The sequence below is a fragment of the Polypterus senegalus genome, chromosome 7 (genome assembly GCF_016835505.1).
Source record: "Polypterus senegalus isolate Bchr_013 chromosome 7, ASM1683550v1, whole genome shotgun sequence".
Lineage (NCBI taxonomy): Eukaryota > Metazoa > Chordata > Cladistia > Polypteriformes > Polypteridae > Polypterus > Polypterus senegalus.
The window spans coordinates 122,615,114-122,633,195 of NC_053160.1; the positions used below are offsets into that span (position 1 = coordinate 122,615,114).

At 35.0% G+C, this 18,082-nt stretch overlaps 1 protein-coding gene across 1 annotated transcript in view; it reads right to left on the reverse strand.

Moving 5' to 3' along the window:
- Positions 1–18,082, reverse strand: part of LOC120532824 (nuclear factor NF-kappa-B p105 subunit-like) — a 145,462-nt gene that overhangs the window by 4,469 nt on the left and 122,911 nt on the right. Inside the window, exon 23 of the mRNA XM_039759228.1 lies at positions 17,603–17,762. Coding sequence (XP_039615162.1) covers positions 17,603–17,762 — 160 coding nt within the window. The remainder of the gene's footprint in view (positions 1–17,602; positions 17,763–18,082) is intronic.

Consider the following 18,082-nt stretch of genomic DNA (forward strand, 5'->3'; position numbering starts at 1 on the left):
GTCTTTCAGAGGGATGCAGCACTTTTGGAATTGCTAAGATATTGGTGTGTGATCACAGAACCATCAAACATTTTGTTGCAAATAGTCAACAGGGTCGCAAGAAACGTGTTGAGAAAAAAGCATAAATTAGCTGCCAAAGATTTGAGAAGAATCAAGCGTGAAGCTACCAGGAACCCATTATCCTCCAGTACTTTCATATTCCAGAGCTGCAACCTACCTGGAGTGCCCAGAAGTACAAGGTGTTCAGTGCTCAAAGACATGGCCAAGGTAAGGAGGGCTGAAACCCAACCACCACTGATCAAGAAACATAAGTTGAAACGTCAAAACTGGGCCAAGAAATATCTGAAGACAGATTTTTTTCAAAGGTTTTATGGACCGATGAGATGAGAGTGACTCTTGATGGACCAGATGGATGGACCTGTGGATCAGTAATGGGCACAGAGCTCCACTCCAACGTGGAGGTGGGGTACTGGTATGAGCTGGTATTTTTAAAGATGAGCTAGTTGGACCTTTTTGCATTGAAGATGAACTCAAAATCAACTCCCAAACCTACTGCCAGTTTTTCAAAGACACTTTCTTCAAACAGTGATACAGGAAAAAGACCATGATTTTTATGCAGGCCAATGCTCCATCACTTGCATCGAAGTTCTCACTGCGTGGCCAGCCAGTAAAGGCCTTAAAGATGAAGGAATAATGACATGGCCCCTTCCTCATCTGACCTAAACCCTATCGAGAACTTGTGGGCACTTCTTAAACGCTAGATTTACGGGGGAGAAAAACAATACACCTCTCTGAAGAGTGTCTGGGAGGCTGTAGTCACTGCTCCACAAAAAGCTGATCGTCAACAGATCAAGAAACTGACAGACTCCATGAATGGAAAGGCTTATGACTGTTATTGGAAAGAAGGGTGGCTGTATTGGTCATTGATTGATTTATTTTTTTTGAAATGTCAGAGATGTTTATTTGTAAATTTTGAGGTGTTTGTTTATTATTCTCACTATAACAGATGAAAATAAACAAGTGAGATGGGAAAATTTTCATTTTTCCTTTAGTTGCATAAAAATCTGCACACTAATAGTTGCCTAATAATTGTGCGACATATGTATTCCCCTGATGATGTTCACACTCACATTTCCGTTGTGAAACATTCAGGTTTCAGGTTTATTAACATTTTGGATTGACTGATAGCACTGTGTTTGTTCCATATTAAAATTAATCCTCAAAAATACAACTTGCCTAATAATTCTGCACTCCCTGTATATATATATATATATACATATATATACACATATATACATATACATATATATACACATATATACACATATATACACATATATACATATATATATACATATATATACACATATATACATATACATATATACATATATATACACATATATACACATATACACATATATACATATATTATATACATAAATATACATATATTATATACATATATATACATATATACATATATATACATACATATATATATATACATACATATATATATATATACAGTGGTGTGAAAAACTATTTGCCCCCTTCTTGATTTCTTATTCTTTTGCATGTTTGTCACACAAAATGTTTCTGATCATCAAACACATTTAACCATTAGTCAAATAAAACACAAGTAAACACAAAATGCAGTTTTTAAATGATGGTTTTTATTATTTAGTGAGAGAAAAAAATCCAAACCTACATGGCCCTGTGTGAAAAAGTAATTGCCCCCTGAACCTAATAACTGGTTGGGCCACCCTTAGCAGCAATATCTGCAATCAAGTGTTTGCGATAACTTGCAATGAGTCTTTTACAGCGCTCTGGAGGAATTTTGGCCCACTCATCTTTGCAGAATTGTTGTAATTCAGCTTTATTTGAGGGTTTTCTAGCATGAACTGCCTTTTTAAGGTCATGCCATAGCATCTCAATTGGATTCAGGTCAGGACTTTGACTAGGCCACTCCAAAGTCTTCATTTTGTTTTTCTTCAGCCATTCAGAGGTGGATTTGCTGGTGTGTTTTGGGACATTGTCCTGTTGCAGCACCCAAGATCGCTTCAGCTTGAGTTGACGAACAGATGGCCGGACATTCTCCTTCACGATTTTTTGGTAAACAGTAGAATTCATGGTTCCATCATTCACAGCAAGCCTGAAGCAGCAAAACAACCCCAGACCATCACACTACCACCACCATATTTTACTGTTGGTATGATGTTCTTTTTCTGAAATGCTGTGTTCCTTTACGCCAGATGTAGCGGGACATTTGTCTTCAAAAGTTCAACTTTTGTCTCATCAGTCCACAAGGTATTTTCCCAAAAGTCTTGGCAATCATTGAGATGTTTCTTAGCAAAATTGAGGCGAGCCCTAATGTTCTTTTGCTTAACAGTGGTTTCGCGTCTTGAAAATCTGCCATGCAGGCCGTTTTTGCCCAGTCTCTCTCTTATGGTGGAGTCGTGAACACCGACTTTAATTGAGGCAAGTGAGGCCTGCAGTTCTTTAGACGTTGTCCTGGGGTCTTTTGTGACCTCTCTGCTGAGTTGTCTCTGCGCTCTTGGGGTAATTTTGGTCGGCCGGCCACTCCTGGGAAGGTTCACCCTGTTCCATGTTTTGCCATTTGTGGATAATGGCTCTCACTGTGGTTCGCTGGAGTCCCAAAGCTTTAGAAATGGCTTTATAACCTTTACCAGACTGATAGATCTCAATTACTTCTGTTCTCATTTGTTCCTGAATTTTTTGGATCTAGGCATGATGTCTAGCTTTTGAGGTGCTTTTGGTCTACTTCTCTGTGTCAGGAAGCTCCTATTTAAGTGATTTCTTGATTGATACAGGTGTGGCAGTACTCAGGCCTGGGGGTGGCTACGGAAATTGAACTCAGGTGTGATACACCACAGTTAGGTTATTTTTAACGAGGGGCAATTACTTTTCACACAGGGCCATGTAGGTTGGGATTTTTTCTCCTAAATAATAAAAACCATCATTTAAAACTGCATTTTGTGTTTACTTGTGTTATATTTGACTAATGGTTAAATGTGTTTGATAATCAGAAACATTTTGTGTGACAAACATGCAAAAGAATAAGAAATCAGGAAGGGGGCAAATAGTTTTTCACACCACTGTACATATACATATATATACATATATACATATACATACATAAATACATATATACATATATATACATATACATATATATATATACATATACACAAATATATATATATATATACACACATATATATATATATATATATATATATATACATATATCTATACTAATAAAGGCAAAGCCCTCACTCACTCACTCACTCACTCACTGACTCATCACTAATTCTCCAACTTCCCGTGTGGGTGGAAGGCTGAAATTTGGCAGGTTCATTCCTTACAGCTTCCTTACAAAAGTTGGGCAGGTTTTATATCGAAATTCTACGCGTAATGGTCATAACTGGAAGCTGTTTTCTCCATTTACTGTAATGGAGATGAGCTTGAACGCCGTGGGGGAGGAGTTTAGTGTGACATCATCACGCCTCCCACGTACTCACGCAGTACATAGAAAACCAGGAAGACCTCAAAAAGCGCTGAAGAAAACATGCATTATATAATTGAGAAGGCAGCGAAACAATAAGAAGCGGCAAGTGACATATACAACCATATTCATGAGTTCTGCTACTGAAACAAAGCACGATGTAAACCTACACTTTAAATTAAGTTCATAGACAGGCTGCGCTGGCGTTTGTAATTTAGTGCCTGCCCATATAAGGCCGTCCGTCAGCGGCAATCAATAGCAAACTCCACTAAATATTCACGGGTGAAGGACTGTGCTTATGGAGAGGAAGATGAGATGGTCAGGGTGGTGTTTGACACAAACTCAGCGAAACTGCGAGAGAAAGTTTTAAGTGCCAGGACTAAGGTAACATTAAATACAGCCATGGACATAGCACGAGATGGCACCAGCACAGCTGGGAACCTTCGATGCATGTACACCGAAGCGGCTCACGTGAACTGGCGCGTGCACAGATAAAAGGCAACAGTTCCAAAGAGCTGAACAAAACCGAATTACACAATTGAAAAGGCAGCAAAAATATGAAGCGTCTGATAAGCATATTCATAAATCCAGCTACTGCGGAAACAAAGCACACGGTGGAAAAAGTCAATGTCCCGCTAAAGGAAGACAGTGTAAAAAAACCGTGCATGCAGTGTGTCAGGTCTCAGATAAAGAAGAAGACGAGCTGTTTATTGATGCAGTAAGAAACGAATCGATGAATGAAACCTGTCATCTTTACAGCGATTGACAAACACGGAATGTAACTTGAACACAACACATCCTACAAATCGAACCTGATTGAAAGAAATAATGATAATCAAATCCTTGATGACAGCAACACTCAGTAACACTCACAAAACAAATACTGTATATTGACAGTCATGTTACGTTATTTTTAAAATGTTCCCTTTTCTTTTCTAGCTTTTTAACACACTACTTCTCGCTGCGATCGCGGGTATATATATATGTATATATATATCCGATCTACATACTCGAATAATGGATACTTTATTAGCCATCAATGATTGTTTTGGTAAAGCCATACTCAGTGTATTCATTAGATGAGCGGTAAAAAGTAAGAGTGAGGGAGGATGCAGGCTGTAGTGCGCGTCAACTCTATCTGAATTGCGCGATCACATTTCAAAAATATATCTTTTCAAGTTCTATTTAGTCCATATGTGTCAAACTCAAGGGCCACGGGCCACATCCGCCCGCGTGTAATTATATCCGCCCCGAGATCATTTTATATACTGTATTATTGTTATTAATGGCCGGGTATATGAAGCGCTGGTAACACAATAAACTACAGATCCCATAATGCAGCGCTTCAGCTGCCTTGCCAACACTTACGCGCTAATCAAGTCTAGCTTATGATGCTGCAAGTTATTGCGAAGCTAGCTCACCGCGATGCTGGAGAAAAGTTGATTCTGAAAATAGAGCCTTTAAAACCGATGGGAGGCTGAGTATATGTTTACTGAACCCGTGTGTCTCATTTGTGGAGCTAATGTGGCTGTAATTACAGAATTTAATCTAAGGCGGCACTATGAGACAAAACATCAGGGTAACCTGAATGCAATGCAGAAGATACAGAAAGCAGAATAATTAAATAAGAATCTGACACTTCAGCGGACGTTTTTACCCGTGCACAATCACAAAGTGATTTCAAGTGAAGCTGCTTTTATGGGAGACACAAATGCACCAGTGCACTTGCCCCACTTTCCCTGTTGCCAAGTAATGTTAAACCAAGTCGTCACTACGGTGTTCCCAAATCGCACTTTGCTGATAAACTGAGCGCACTGAGTTTGCACGGCGCTTTGGTGACTTTGAAGAACAAAAAAAGTCCGTCTACATGCGGCTCGAACCTTGTGCATGTTTGGTAGCACATATCTGTGTGAGAAGCTCTTCTCAGTGATAAAGACTAACAAAACAGCACACAGGAATCGCCTCACTGATGAGCACCTGCAATCCATCCTGAGAATCTCCACAACACAGAACCTCACACCAAACATAAACGAACTTGTGGCCAAAAAAAGATGCCAGGCGTCCAGCTCTAAAATGACATATGAGCAAAGACAACTGAATGATTTGATTTGTTATTGCTGAAAGGAACACATTTTATTTATATTTCCAGGTTTTGTTATGCAGCATGTTCATATTTGAATTTGTATAATTTTGACAGGATATATTTTTATGGAGAGCAAAATCTTTTGGGATATTTAAAATCTAAGTTTATTTTTATATAAAATTACATAAGAGTAAAGAAATTTGAATGTTTGTTCTTTTAATGTTTAACAAAATTATTAAAAAAATTTTTTTAAAAAATTTAAAATTAAATTTTTCAGGAAAATTTCCGGCCTCGGGGGTTCATTGCCCAATTATTTGGCCTTTGGGGGCCCTTTGGGGGCGGTTTGGGAAAAATAAATTTTCCCACCTTATTTATTTTTTTTCCGTTTAAAAGGGGAAAATAATAAAAAACCTTTCTTTTTTTTGCCTTTTCCCTAACCAAAATCCCCTATATTAATTTTTTCCCAAAAATTCCTTCTTTTAAAGGTTAAAAAAAACTTTTGGGAATCCATTTTTAGCATAAAACCCCCCGAATTTACTTCGGGAAGGGGGTTTTTTCCCCCCAAAAACAAAGCTTTTAAATGCCCAAAAAATTTCCTGGGGTTTATAATGAAAATGTTTTATTTTTTTTTAAAAGGTTTATATAGGTGTGGAATTATGTATGATGGAATTTTGGGTGAAAAAAATTTTAGGGTTTTTTTTGTATATGTTTAAGAAATGTTTAAAAATATGGTTTAGTTTTTTTTGGGGTTTTAAATAAAAATAATATATTTTAAAAACCCCACTCATCCATCCCCCCCCTTTTGGATAGTTTGGGTTACTGTTGGGAAAAAATCCACGGTTAAAGGTTTACCTTTTAAAATTTTCCCTTTTCTTTTTTGGCTTTTTAACTTTTCCCTTTTTGAAAACCTTTTATGGTATTTTTTCCCCCTTTATTAATTTTTAAAATTAAATCTTTTTTACACTAAAAATTCATTAATATAAATATAAATTACTTCCTTTTTGTTGAGGGATTTTCTAAATTTTTGGATTTTTTGGTTTTTGTTTGTTTTTAATTTAAAATTTGGAAAAAATTTTGGAGGGTTTTGGAAAAAAATTCTTGTTTGCACCCCCCCCTTTTTTTCGGAACGGGTTCTTTAAATTTTTTTTTGGGTTTGGGGGCTATGTTTTAAAAAACCCCAAAATTTGTTTGGTTTTCTTTCCAACCCCCCAAAAATCCATCCCCACAAACCAAAACCCAAAAATTTACAGCATTTGGAATTGGGGGTTTTAAAAAATATATTCTTCCCCCTTGGGCCTAATAGGTTGCCCAAGGGGTTTAAAGTTTGGGACAAAAACCCTATAATTTTTGCCAACCTTTTTTCTTTCCTCTCTAAACATATATAAAACATCTTTCTTATATGAAACAACAAATAAAAACCAAACTATACCATAAACAACATTGGCTAAAACTTAAAACACCAACTCTATAACTTAAACCAAAAATTAAACACAATACAAAAATTCCCCTAATTACACATAAAACCTTTTTATCAATTTAAAAATTTTATTAAAACATTTTGTATGCACTCATTTTGTTTTTAAAATTTAAAAATGAATTTTAAAAATCATTTTTATTAAAACAATTTTCCTCTTCTTTTTACTAATCCCCCAAAAACCCAACAAATAATCAAATTTTTAAAATTCCTTTTAAATTATTAAATTTGATTTAAATTAAATTTTTTCCAAAAACCCCCAACATTTTAATAATACAATAAAATAAAAATATATATAATTATTAAAGTAACATATATATTTTTAAAAACTTTTGTTTATTTCCTTATTTTTATGTTTGCACAAAAATTTTTTAATATAACACATTTAAAATTAGTCAAAATAAAAAATTAACCAAAATATTTTTAAATATTTATTATTATTATTTAAAAAAATAAACACCACTTTGGCCCTTTAAAAAATTACCCAATTTTAAAATTTTCCACCCTTAAAATAATTAATAAATTATATTTTACAACATTAAAATTTTCCCCCCTATTTTACCCAAATTTTGTAATTTAGTTTATTTAAAAATTTTTAAAACAATTTTATTTATAAATCCATTAATTATAATTTGGGTATCAAATTTTTTTTTTTAGCCATTTAAAAGGGGGGATTTCCCTTTTTTTTTGCCTTTGGGGAATTTTAACAATTAAAAAAATAATTTTTTAATTTTTTGGTAGAAAAATAAATTTAATTTCCATCTAAAAAAATTTAACCTTTAATTAAAGCAAAAAAAATATCACACCACTATATTTTATTTGGGTATAATTTTTTTTTAAAACCCCTTTTTTTTATAATTAATCCAAAAACATTTTTAAAATTAATTTTTTTATATCCACAATATTTTAAAATTTAAAAATTTTCATTAAATTTTGCCAATAAATATAATATTTCCTTTTACATTTTTCCTTTCTTTAAAATCCCTTTAAACTTTTCCCATTTTTTTTATCGCGTGGCGTTTTAATTGACCAAGTGGGTATTTTCCATAACTTTTTTTGGGGTTTTTTAACCCCGGCGTAAACCCCGTAGTTTTTAAGCATGCCCCGGGTGATTGTTTTGTGTAATGAGGGGTGTGGGCCTAAGGGATCAACACCCTAAAATAAAGGGGGGCGGGAATTATTAGGCAGCTAGTTTTCCCCCCGGGAAAAGGGGAAAAAAAAGAGATTTAACTGACTCTGAAAAGTCAAAATTGAAAAAAGTTTTTCCCAGGGGGAGCGCATTTTGGAATTTTTGCTATTGGTGTGTGACCCGAACCATCAAACTTTTTTATTGCAAATAGTCAACGGGGTGCATAAAAGCGTGTTGGGGGAAAAAAATATAAGGGCCGCCAAAGGGTTTGAAAAAAATAAAGCTTAAAGCTCCCCGGGGAAACCCCAGTACCTTTCCATTTCCAGGCTGAAACCCTACCTGGGTCCCCAAAATTTTCAAAGGTGTTCAGTGTAAAGACAGGGCCCAAAAGGAGGGCTGAAACCCAACCCCCCTGAAAAAAGGAAACAAAAAGTTGAAACGTAAAAACTGGGCCAAAAATATCTGAAAAAAGTTTTTTCAAAGGTTTTATGGACCCGATAGTTTGAGGACTCTTGATGGACCAGATGGATGGACCTGTGGATAAATAATGGGTTTGGCCCCCACCCCAAGCGGGGAAAATTGGGGTACTAGTATAAGCGGGGTTTTTTTAAAGAGGGAGCTAGTTGCACCTTTTTTGAAATTGAAGATAACTAAAAATCAACTCCCAAACCTACTGCCATTTTTTGAAGACACTTTCTTCAAACAGTGATACGGGAAAAGGCCATGATTTTATGCAGGTGCTCCATCACCCCATGAATTTCCCCCCCCAAAAAAGGGGAACCAAATGGGGAAATAAAGGAAGGAATAATAATTCCCCCTTTTCCTATCAAAACCCCAGGGGAGAACGGGGGAACTTCGGCGCTAGATTTGGGGGGGAAAAAACAATACCCCCTCCCCTAAAGGGTGTCTGGGGGGGGCTGTAGTCACTTTTAAAAAAAACGTCGTAACAGATCAAAAAACGGCAGACTCCATGAATGGAAAGGCTTATGACTTTTTGGAAAAAAAGGTGGCTATTTTGGGTTCTTTCCCATTAAATTGGGTTTTTTTTTTTAAATTCAGAATGTTTTTTGTAAATTTTGGGTTTTTGTTTATTTTCTCATTTCGGAAAAAATAAAAAAATTGAGATGGGAAAATTTTCATTTTGGTTTAATTTAATAAACCCTACACAAATAGTTGCCTAATTTTTCCCCTTTATTTTTTCCCCTGATGATGTTCACACTAAATTTCCCTTTTGTGAAACATTCGGGTTTTCAGGTTTATTAACATTTTGGATTGACTGATAGCACTGTGTTTTTTCCATATTAAAAAAACCCCTCAAAAATACAACTTTAATAATTCTGCCTCCTTTTATATATATTATTATATGCCTTTAAAATACTTTAAAAATATGTATAAAAATAAAAATAAAATTAAAATATTTTATATAATATTTTTATATATATATATTATAAACCCCAAACATATATATATATATATATAAATATAAATAAAATATATCCCAAAAATTATATATATATATATATATATAAACATATATATATATATATATATATATATATAAAAATATATATATATATATATATATATATATATATATATACAATATATAAAATATATATATATATATATATATATATATATATATAATAAAAAAAATTTCACTCCACTCCTCTTCACTAATTCTCCAACCCCGTTGGGGGTTTGGAAGGCTGAAATTTGGCAGGTTCTTTCCCTTACAAGCTTCCTTAAAAAAATTTGGGGGGGGGTTTTTATTCCAAATTTCTCGAAAATGGTCAAAAGGGGCGGTTTTTCCCCCTTTACTGTAATGGAAGGGGAGCTTTTTCCCGGGTGGGGGGAGTTTAGGTGAATCATCCCCCTTCCGTAACCCGCTTTCCCCAAGCGGGGAAGACCTAAAAAAGCTGAAGAAAACCCCCTTATAAAATTGGGGAAGGCAGCGAAACAAAAAGGCGGCGGGGGCAAAACCCAACCATATTCATGAGTTCTGCCCCCAAACAAACCCGATGAAAACCCTACACTTTAAATTAATTTTGGGGCAGGCTCCCGGGCGTTTGTAATTTGGGGCCTGCCCATAAGGGGCCCTCCGTCAGCGGCAATCAAAACAAACTCCCCCGGGGAAAAATTCACGGGTGAAGGACTTTCTTATAGGAAGATGGGGATGGTGGGTTTGGGGTTGGACGCTCCCAAAATCAGAAAATTTTGCGTGCCGGGGCTAAAGGAACATTTCAGCCATGGGCCGGGGTAGCCCAACACATTTTTAACCCCGATCATGTACGCGGGGGGCTCCCGTGAACTGGCGCGGTGTACCGGGTAAAGGCAACAGTTCCAAAAAGGGGTGAACAAAAACCCCGGTTCACAATTGAAAAGGGGGAAAAATATGGGGGTCTCATACATACAAGCCTATTGGTCCCCCTTTAAAAACCGGGCCCCGTTGGGAAAAAATCAATGTCCGCTAAAGGGGAAAACGGGGTAAAAAACGTGCATCAGGGGTCGGGGCTCAGATAAAAAAAGAGCGAGCTGTTTAAATTTTGCGTGAAGCGAATCGATGAATGAAACCTGTCATACAGCGATTGACAAACACGGATGTAACTTGAACACAACACATCCTACAAATACGAACCTGATTGAAAGAAATAATGATAATCAAATTGATGACAGCAACACTCAGTCACACTCACAAAACAAATACTGTATATTGACAGTCATGTTCATTTTTTAAAATGTTCCCTTTTCTTTTCTAGCTTTTTAACACACTACTTCTCGCTGCGATCTGGGGGTATATATATATGTATATATATATACCCGATCTACATACTCGAATAATGGATACTTTATTAGCCATCAATGATTGTTTTGGTAAAGCCATACTCAGTGTATTCATTAGATGAGCGGTAAAAAGTAAGGGCAAGGGGAGGATGACTTATTGAGGCATGCAGGCTGTAGTGCGTCAACTCTATCTGAATTGCGCGATCACATTTGAAAAAATATATCTTTTCAAGTTCTATTTAGTCCATATGTGTCAAACTCAAGGGCCGCGGGCCACATCCGACCCGGCGTGTAATTATATCCGGCCCGCGAGATCATTTTATATACTGTATTATTGTTATTAAAGCCCGGGTATATGAAGCTGGTAACACAATAAACTACAGATCCCATAATGCAGCGCTTCAGCTGCCTTGCGTCACAGTCTACCGCTGTTAATCAAGTCTACCTGATGCTGCAAGTTATTGCGAAGCTAGCTCACCGCGATGCTGAAGAGAAAAGTTGATTCTGAAAATAGAGCCTTTAAAACCGATGGGAGGCTGAGTATATGTTTACTGAACCCGTGTGTCTCATTTGTGGAGCTAATGTGGCTGTAATTACAGAATTTAATCTAAGACGGCACTATGAGACAAAACATCAGGGTAACCTGAAAGACCTGAATGCAATGCAGAAGATACAGAAAGCAGAAGAATTAAATAAGAATCTGACACTTCAGCGACGCTTTTACCCGTGCACAATCACAAAGTGATTTCAATGAAGCTGCTTTTATGGGAGACACAAATGCACCACTTGCCCCACTTTCCCTGTTGCCAAGTAATGTTAAACCAAGTCGCCACTACGGTGTTCCCAAATATGCACTTTGCTGATAAACTGAGCGCACTGAGTTTGCACGGCGCTTTGGTGACTTTGAAGAACAAAAAAAGTCCGTCTACATGCGGCTCGAACCTTGTGCATGTTTGGTAGCACATATCTGTGTGAGAAGCTCTTCTCAGTGATAAAGACTAACAAAACAGCACACAGGAGTCGCCTCACTGATGAGCACCTGCAATCCATCCTGAGAATCTCCACAACACAGAACCTCACACCAAACAGCAACAACCTGTTGCCAAAAAGATGCCAGGCGTCCAGCTCTAAAATGACATATGAGCAAAGACAACTGAATGATTTGATTTGTTATTGCTGAAAGGAACACATTTTATTTATATTTCCAGGTTTTGTTATGCAGCATGTTCATATTTGAATTTGTATAATTTTGACAGGATATATTTTTATGGAGAGCAAAATCTTTTGGGATATTTAAAATCTAAGTTTATTTTTTATATAATATAAAATTACATAAGAGTAAAGAAATTTGAATGTTTGTTCTTTTAATGTTTACTTTATTTCTAACTTGTATAATTTAGACAGGATATATTTTTATGGAGAGCAAAATATTATAAGTTGTTTAAGGTTTGAGTTGATTTATTCAGGAATAATATTCCTGTCTGTTTTTACCATTCCTACCAAAGATATTTCTGTCGACTAAATAAAAATTCCTTCTATTTAAAATTTAAATAGAACTTGAACAAATACGATAGTTCATAATATCCGCAGACTTGCGTAAGGCGGGTGTCATCCGTTTAACAAACAGCATATTGCACTGATCTGAAATAGCTGTGTGTGTATATATGTAGATATGTATGTATATGTATATATATGTTTATATATGTGTGTGTGTGTATATATATATTTATATATGTGTGTATATATGTGTGTGTATGTATGTATGTGTGTATGTATATATATATATATATCTGTATGTATTTGTGTGTATATATATGTATGTATGTATGTGTGTATGTATACTGTATGTATGTGTATATGTATAGATATGTATATATATATATGTTTGTGTGTGTGTGTGTAAATATATATATATATATATATATATATATATATATATATATAAACACAACACTCATCACTCACAACAGTGACAAAACAATAACATTGACAATCATGTTACGTTATTTTCAAAATGTTTCCTTTTCTTTTCATTGCTTCTTTAACACACTACTCTCTAAGCACGTCTCCTTTCGCAATACCATTTACTACATATATATATACATACATATATACATATATATATATATATATATATATATATATATATATATACATATATATATACATATATACATATATATATATATACATATATATATATATATATACATATATATATATATATACATATATATATATATATATATATATACATATATACATATATATATACATATATATATATATATATATATATATATATATATATATATATACATATATATATATATATATATATATATATATATATATATATATATATACATATATATACATACATATATACATATATACATATATACATATACATATATATATATATATACATATATACATATATATATATATATATATATATACATATATATATACATATATATATACATATATATATATATATATATATATATATATATATATACATATATATATATACATATATATATATATATATATATATATATATATATATATATATATATATATATAATATACTTCTAGCTGAGAAGTAGTGTGTTAAAGAAGCAAATGAAAAAGAAAAGGAAACATTTTGAAAATAACGTAACATGATTGTCAATGTAATTGTTTTGTTACTGTTGTGAGTGATGAGTGTTGCTGTCATATATATATATATATATATATATATATATATATATATATATATATATATATACATATATACACACACACACACACACTTAAACATATATATATATATACATACATACATATACATACACACATACATACATACACACACATATATACACACAAATACATATATATATATACACACACACAGATATTTTGTATCAGTGCAATATGCTGCTTGTTAAAACGGGTAACTCCCGCTTACGTGCAAGTCTGCGTAGATATATTATGAGCTATCAGATTTGTTCAACTTCTATTTAAATTTTAAATAGAAGGAATTTTTATTTAGTCGACAGAAATATCTTTGGTAGGAATGGTAAAAACAGACAGGAATATTATTCCTGAATAAATCAACTCAAACCTTAAACAACTTATTATATTTTGCTCTCCATAAAAATATATCCTGTCTAAATTATACAAGTTAGAAATAAAGTAAATGTTAAAAGAACAAACATTCAAATTTCTTTACTCTTATGTAATTTTATATAAAAATAAACTTAGATTTTAAATATCCCAAAAGACTTTGCTCTCCATAAAAATATATCCTGTCAAAATTATACAAATTCAAATATGAACATGCTGCATAACAAAACCTGGAAATGTAAATAAAATGTGTTCCTTTCAGCAATAACAAATCAAATCATTCAGTTGTCTTTGCTCATATGTCATTTTAGAGCTGGACGCCTGGCATCTTTTTTTGGCAACAAGTTCATTTATGTTTGGTGTGAGGTTCTGTGTTGTGGAGATTCTCAGGATGGATTGCAGGTGCTCATCAGTGAGGCAACTCCTGTGTGCTGTTTTGTTAGTCTTTAGCACTGAGAAGAGCTTCTCACACAGATATGTGCTACCAAACATGCACAAGGTTCGAGCCGCATGTAGACGGACTTTTTTTGTTCTTCAAAGTCACCAAAGCGCCGTGCAAACTCAGTGCGCTCAGTTTATCAGCAAAGTGAGTATTTTGGGAACACCGTAGTGACGACTTGGTTCAACATTACTTGGCAACAGGGAAAGTGGGGCAAGCTACACTGGTGCATTTGTGTCTCCCATAAAAGCAGCTTCACTTGAAATCACTATGTGATTGTGCACGTGTAAAAACGTCCGCTGAAGTGTCAGATTCGTATTTAATTCTTCTGCTTTCTGTATCTTCTGCATTGCATTAAGTTCGTTCAGGTTACCCTGATGTTTTGTCTCATAGTGCCGTCTTAGATTAAATTCTGTAATTACAGCCACATTAGCTCCACAAATGAGACACACGGGTTCAGTAAACATATACTCAGCCTCCCATCGGTTTTTAAAGGCTCTATTTTCAGAATCAACTTTTCTCTTCAGCATCGTGTGAGCTAGCTTCGCAATAACTTGCAGCATCATAAGCTAGACTTGATTAACGCGGTAAGTGTTCGGCAAGGCAGCTGAAGCACTGCATTATGGGATCTGTAGTTTATTGTGTTACCAGCGCTTCATATACCCGGGCCATTAATAACTATAATACAGTATATAAAATGATCTCGCGGGCCGGATATAATTACACGCCGGGCCGGATGTGGTCTGCGGCCCTTGAGTTTGACACATATGGACTAAATAGAACTTGAAAAGATAAAGTCAAATATACAGTAATTGTTTTGTGAGTTTTACTGAGTGTTGCTGTCATCAAGGATTTGATTATCATTATTTCTTTCAATCAGGTTCTTATTTGTAGGATGTATTGTGTTCAAGTTACATTCCGTGTTTGTCACTCGTTGTAAAGATGACAGGTTTCATTCATCGATTCGTTTCTTACTGCATCAATAAACAGCTCGTCTTCTTCTTTATCTGAGACCCGACACACTGCATGCATGGGTTTTTTTTTTTTACACTGTCTTCCTTTAGCGGGACATTGACTTTTTCCACCGTGTGCTTTGTTTCCACAGTAGCTGCATTTATGAATATGCTTGTATGTATCAGACGCTTCATATTTTTTTGCTGCCTTTTCAACTGTGTAACTCATTTTTTGTTCAGTGCTCTTTGGAACTGTTGCTTCTTGTCTGTGCACTGCGTCAGTTCACGTGAGCCGCTCGGTGTACATGCATCGAAGTTTCCCAGTTGTGCTGGTGCCATCTCGTGCTATGTCCATGGCTGTATCTAATGTTACCGAAGTCTCAGCACTTAAAACTTTCTCTCGCAGTTTCGCTGAGTTTGTGCCAAACACCACCTTGACCATCTCATCTTCCTCTGCATAAGCACAGTCCTTCACCCGTGAATATTTACCCGTGGCAGTTTGCTATTGGATTGCCGCTGACGGACGGCCTTATATGGGTAGGCACTAAATTACAAACGCCAGCGGCAGCCAGTCTATGCACTTAAAGTTTAGGTTTACATCATGCTTTGTTTCCGAAGTAGCAGAACTCATGAATATGGTTGTATATGTCACTCGCTCGCTTCTTATTGTTTCGCTGCCTTCTCAATTATATAATGCATGTTTTCTTCAGCGCTTTTTGGGCCTCTTCCTGGTTTTCTACGTACTGTGTGATTATGTTGAAGGTGTGATGATGTCACACGAAACTCCGCCCCCACGGGTTTCAAGCTCATCTCCATTACAGTAAATGGAGAAAAACAGCTTCCAGTTATGACTATTACGCGTAGAATTTCGATATGAAACCTGCCCAACTTTTGTAAGGAAGCTGTAAGGAATAACCCTACCAAATTTCAGCCTTCTACCTAAGGCTGGAGAATTAGTGATGAGTCAGTCAGTCAGTGAGTGAGTCAGTGAGGGCTTTGCCGTTTATTAGTATAGATATACACAAACACATACATATACATACATATACATATATATATACATACATACATATATATACATATACACACACACATATATATATACATACACACATATACAGTATATACATATATATATACATACACACATATATATATACAAACCGGATTCCAAAAAAGTTGGGACACTAAACAAATTGTGAATATACACATATATGTGTATGTATATATATGTGTATGTATATATATATATATATATATATATATATATATATATACAGTATATATATATATATATATATATATATATATATATATATATATATATATATATATATATGTGTGTTTGTCCATGCTCTTTCTTCTTTGCTTCATCGTTTGGGTGTCATCTAGAACGTATAAAATGATTGCCCTGTTAAAATTTATAAGAGCTGAGAGCACAGGAAGTGTGTCTGACAAAAGCATTACACGAGTGAAGTTAGATGATTGTGGTCTTGTTTGAACATAGTTGTAAGTAGGGCGTGACTTGAAAGAATCTCATGTTAAAAGTCTCCATCTCACAGGACTTCATAGTGCGCCAATGTTTTTGGAATCTTTTAATTCTCTCTGGCAACACAAATTAGACGATTTACAAGTCTCCGACTTAAAGTTTAAATCTGAACAATATATTCAATTTCTTTTCGCTGTTCTGTTATTTCACCGAGTAGTAATTTCTGTTTGTTTGCGCTAATGCGATCTTTCCTATCCTTTTTTTGAGACTTTAGAATTTTCGTACTTCCATTATCTCTAACCTGCTCTGCATGTGGACTGCGCCAACATTTTTGAATTCTTTATGACGTTCTACTTTGTCATCTAGTTTTTCTCCTTTATTTACGGCCCCAGGCGTGGACTTGTCTCGCGGAGATAAACTTTCATTTACAGTCACAATCCACATATTCATTTTTTCACTACAGTTAGCCATCTGCTTGCAAATGTTGAATGCCAAACTGTGTTAAACCCCTCATGTTAAAGGGCCAGGCCTGCGTCGATCATCTATATCACATTCTAGAAGACTTTTACACATTCATGATGGATTCTAAATGCAGACACACTTACCGATTTGTTGCTGAAGATAAGGGACACTTTCTGAAAGTTCTTCATCTTCATCTGGACTATATACTAACCCAATGAGAGCTTTCTGAACAATTTCAACAGCCTTGACATTTTCTATTGCTTTTAGGCCATCCAGTAGCTCAATGATTGTTCCACCAGAAACCTAATTAAGCAAAATGCATACATGTCAGGAACATTCCTAGGAAAAACCTTTTGTGACTCTTGCCTCAGAGTGTAAGGACACTGTGTTTGACATATTCTTCTCCAACAGAAAACAGATCTGAATTGTCAAGAGGTGAAGAGACCGTTTCTTTAGCTGAAGTCAATGTGGTAGTTGCCTGGAAGTGTGAGTGAACATCAGCTACAAACTGTGAAGGAGTCTAGATCGTGGTGAGATCTCTTCAATTTGGCATGAAACACAGGAATTGAATCTCTAAAGTTATGTCAGCGTCACCCTACAATACCTTTTCAGTTGCAGTCTTT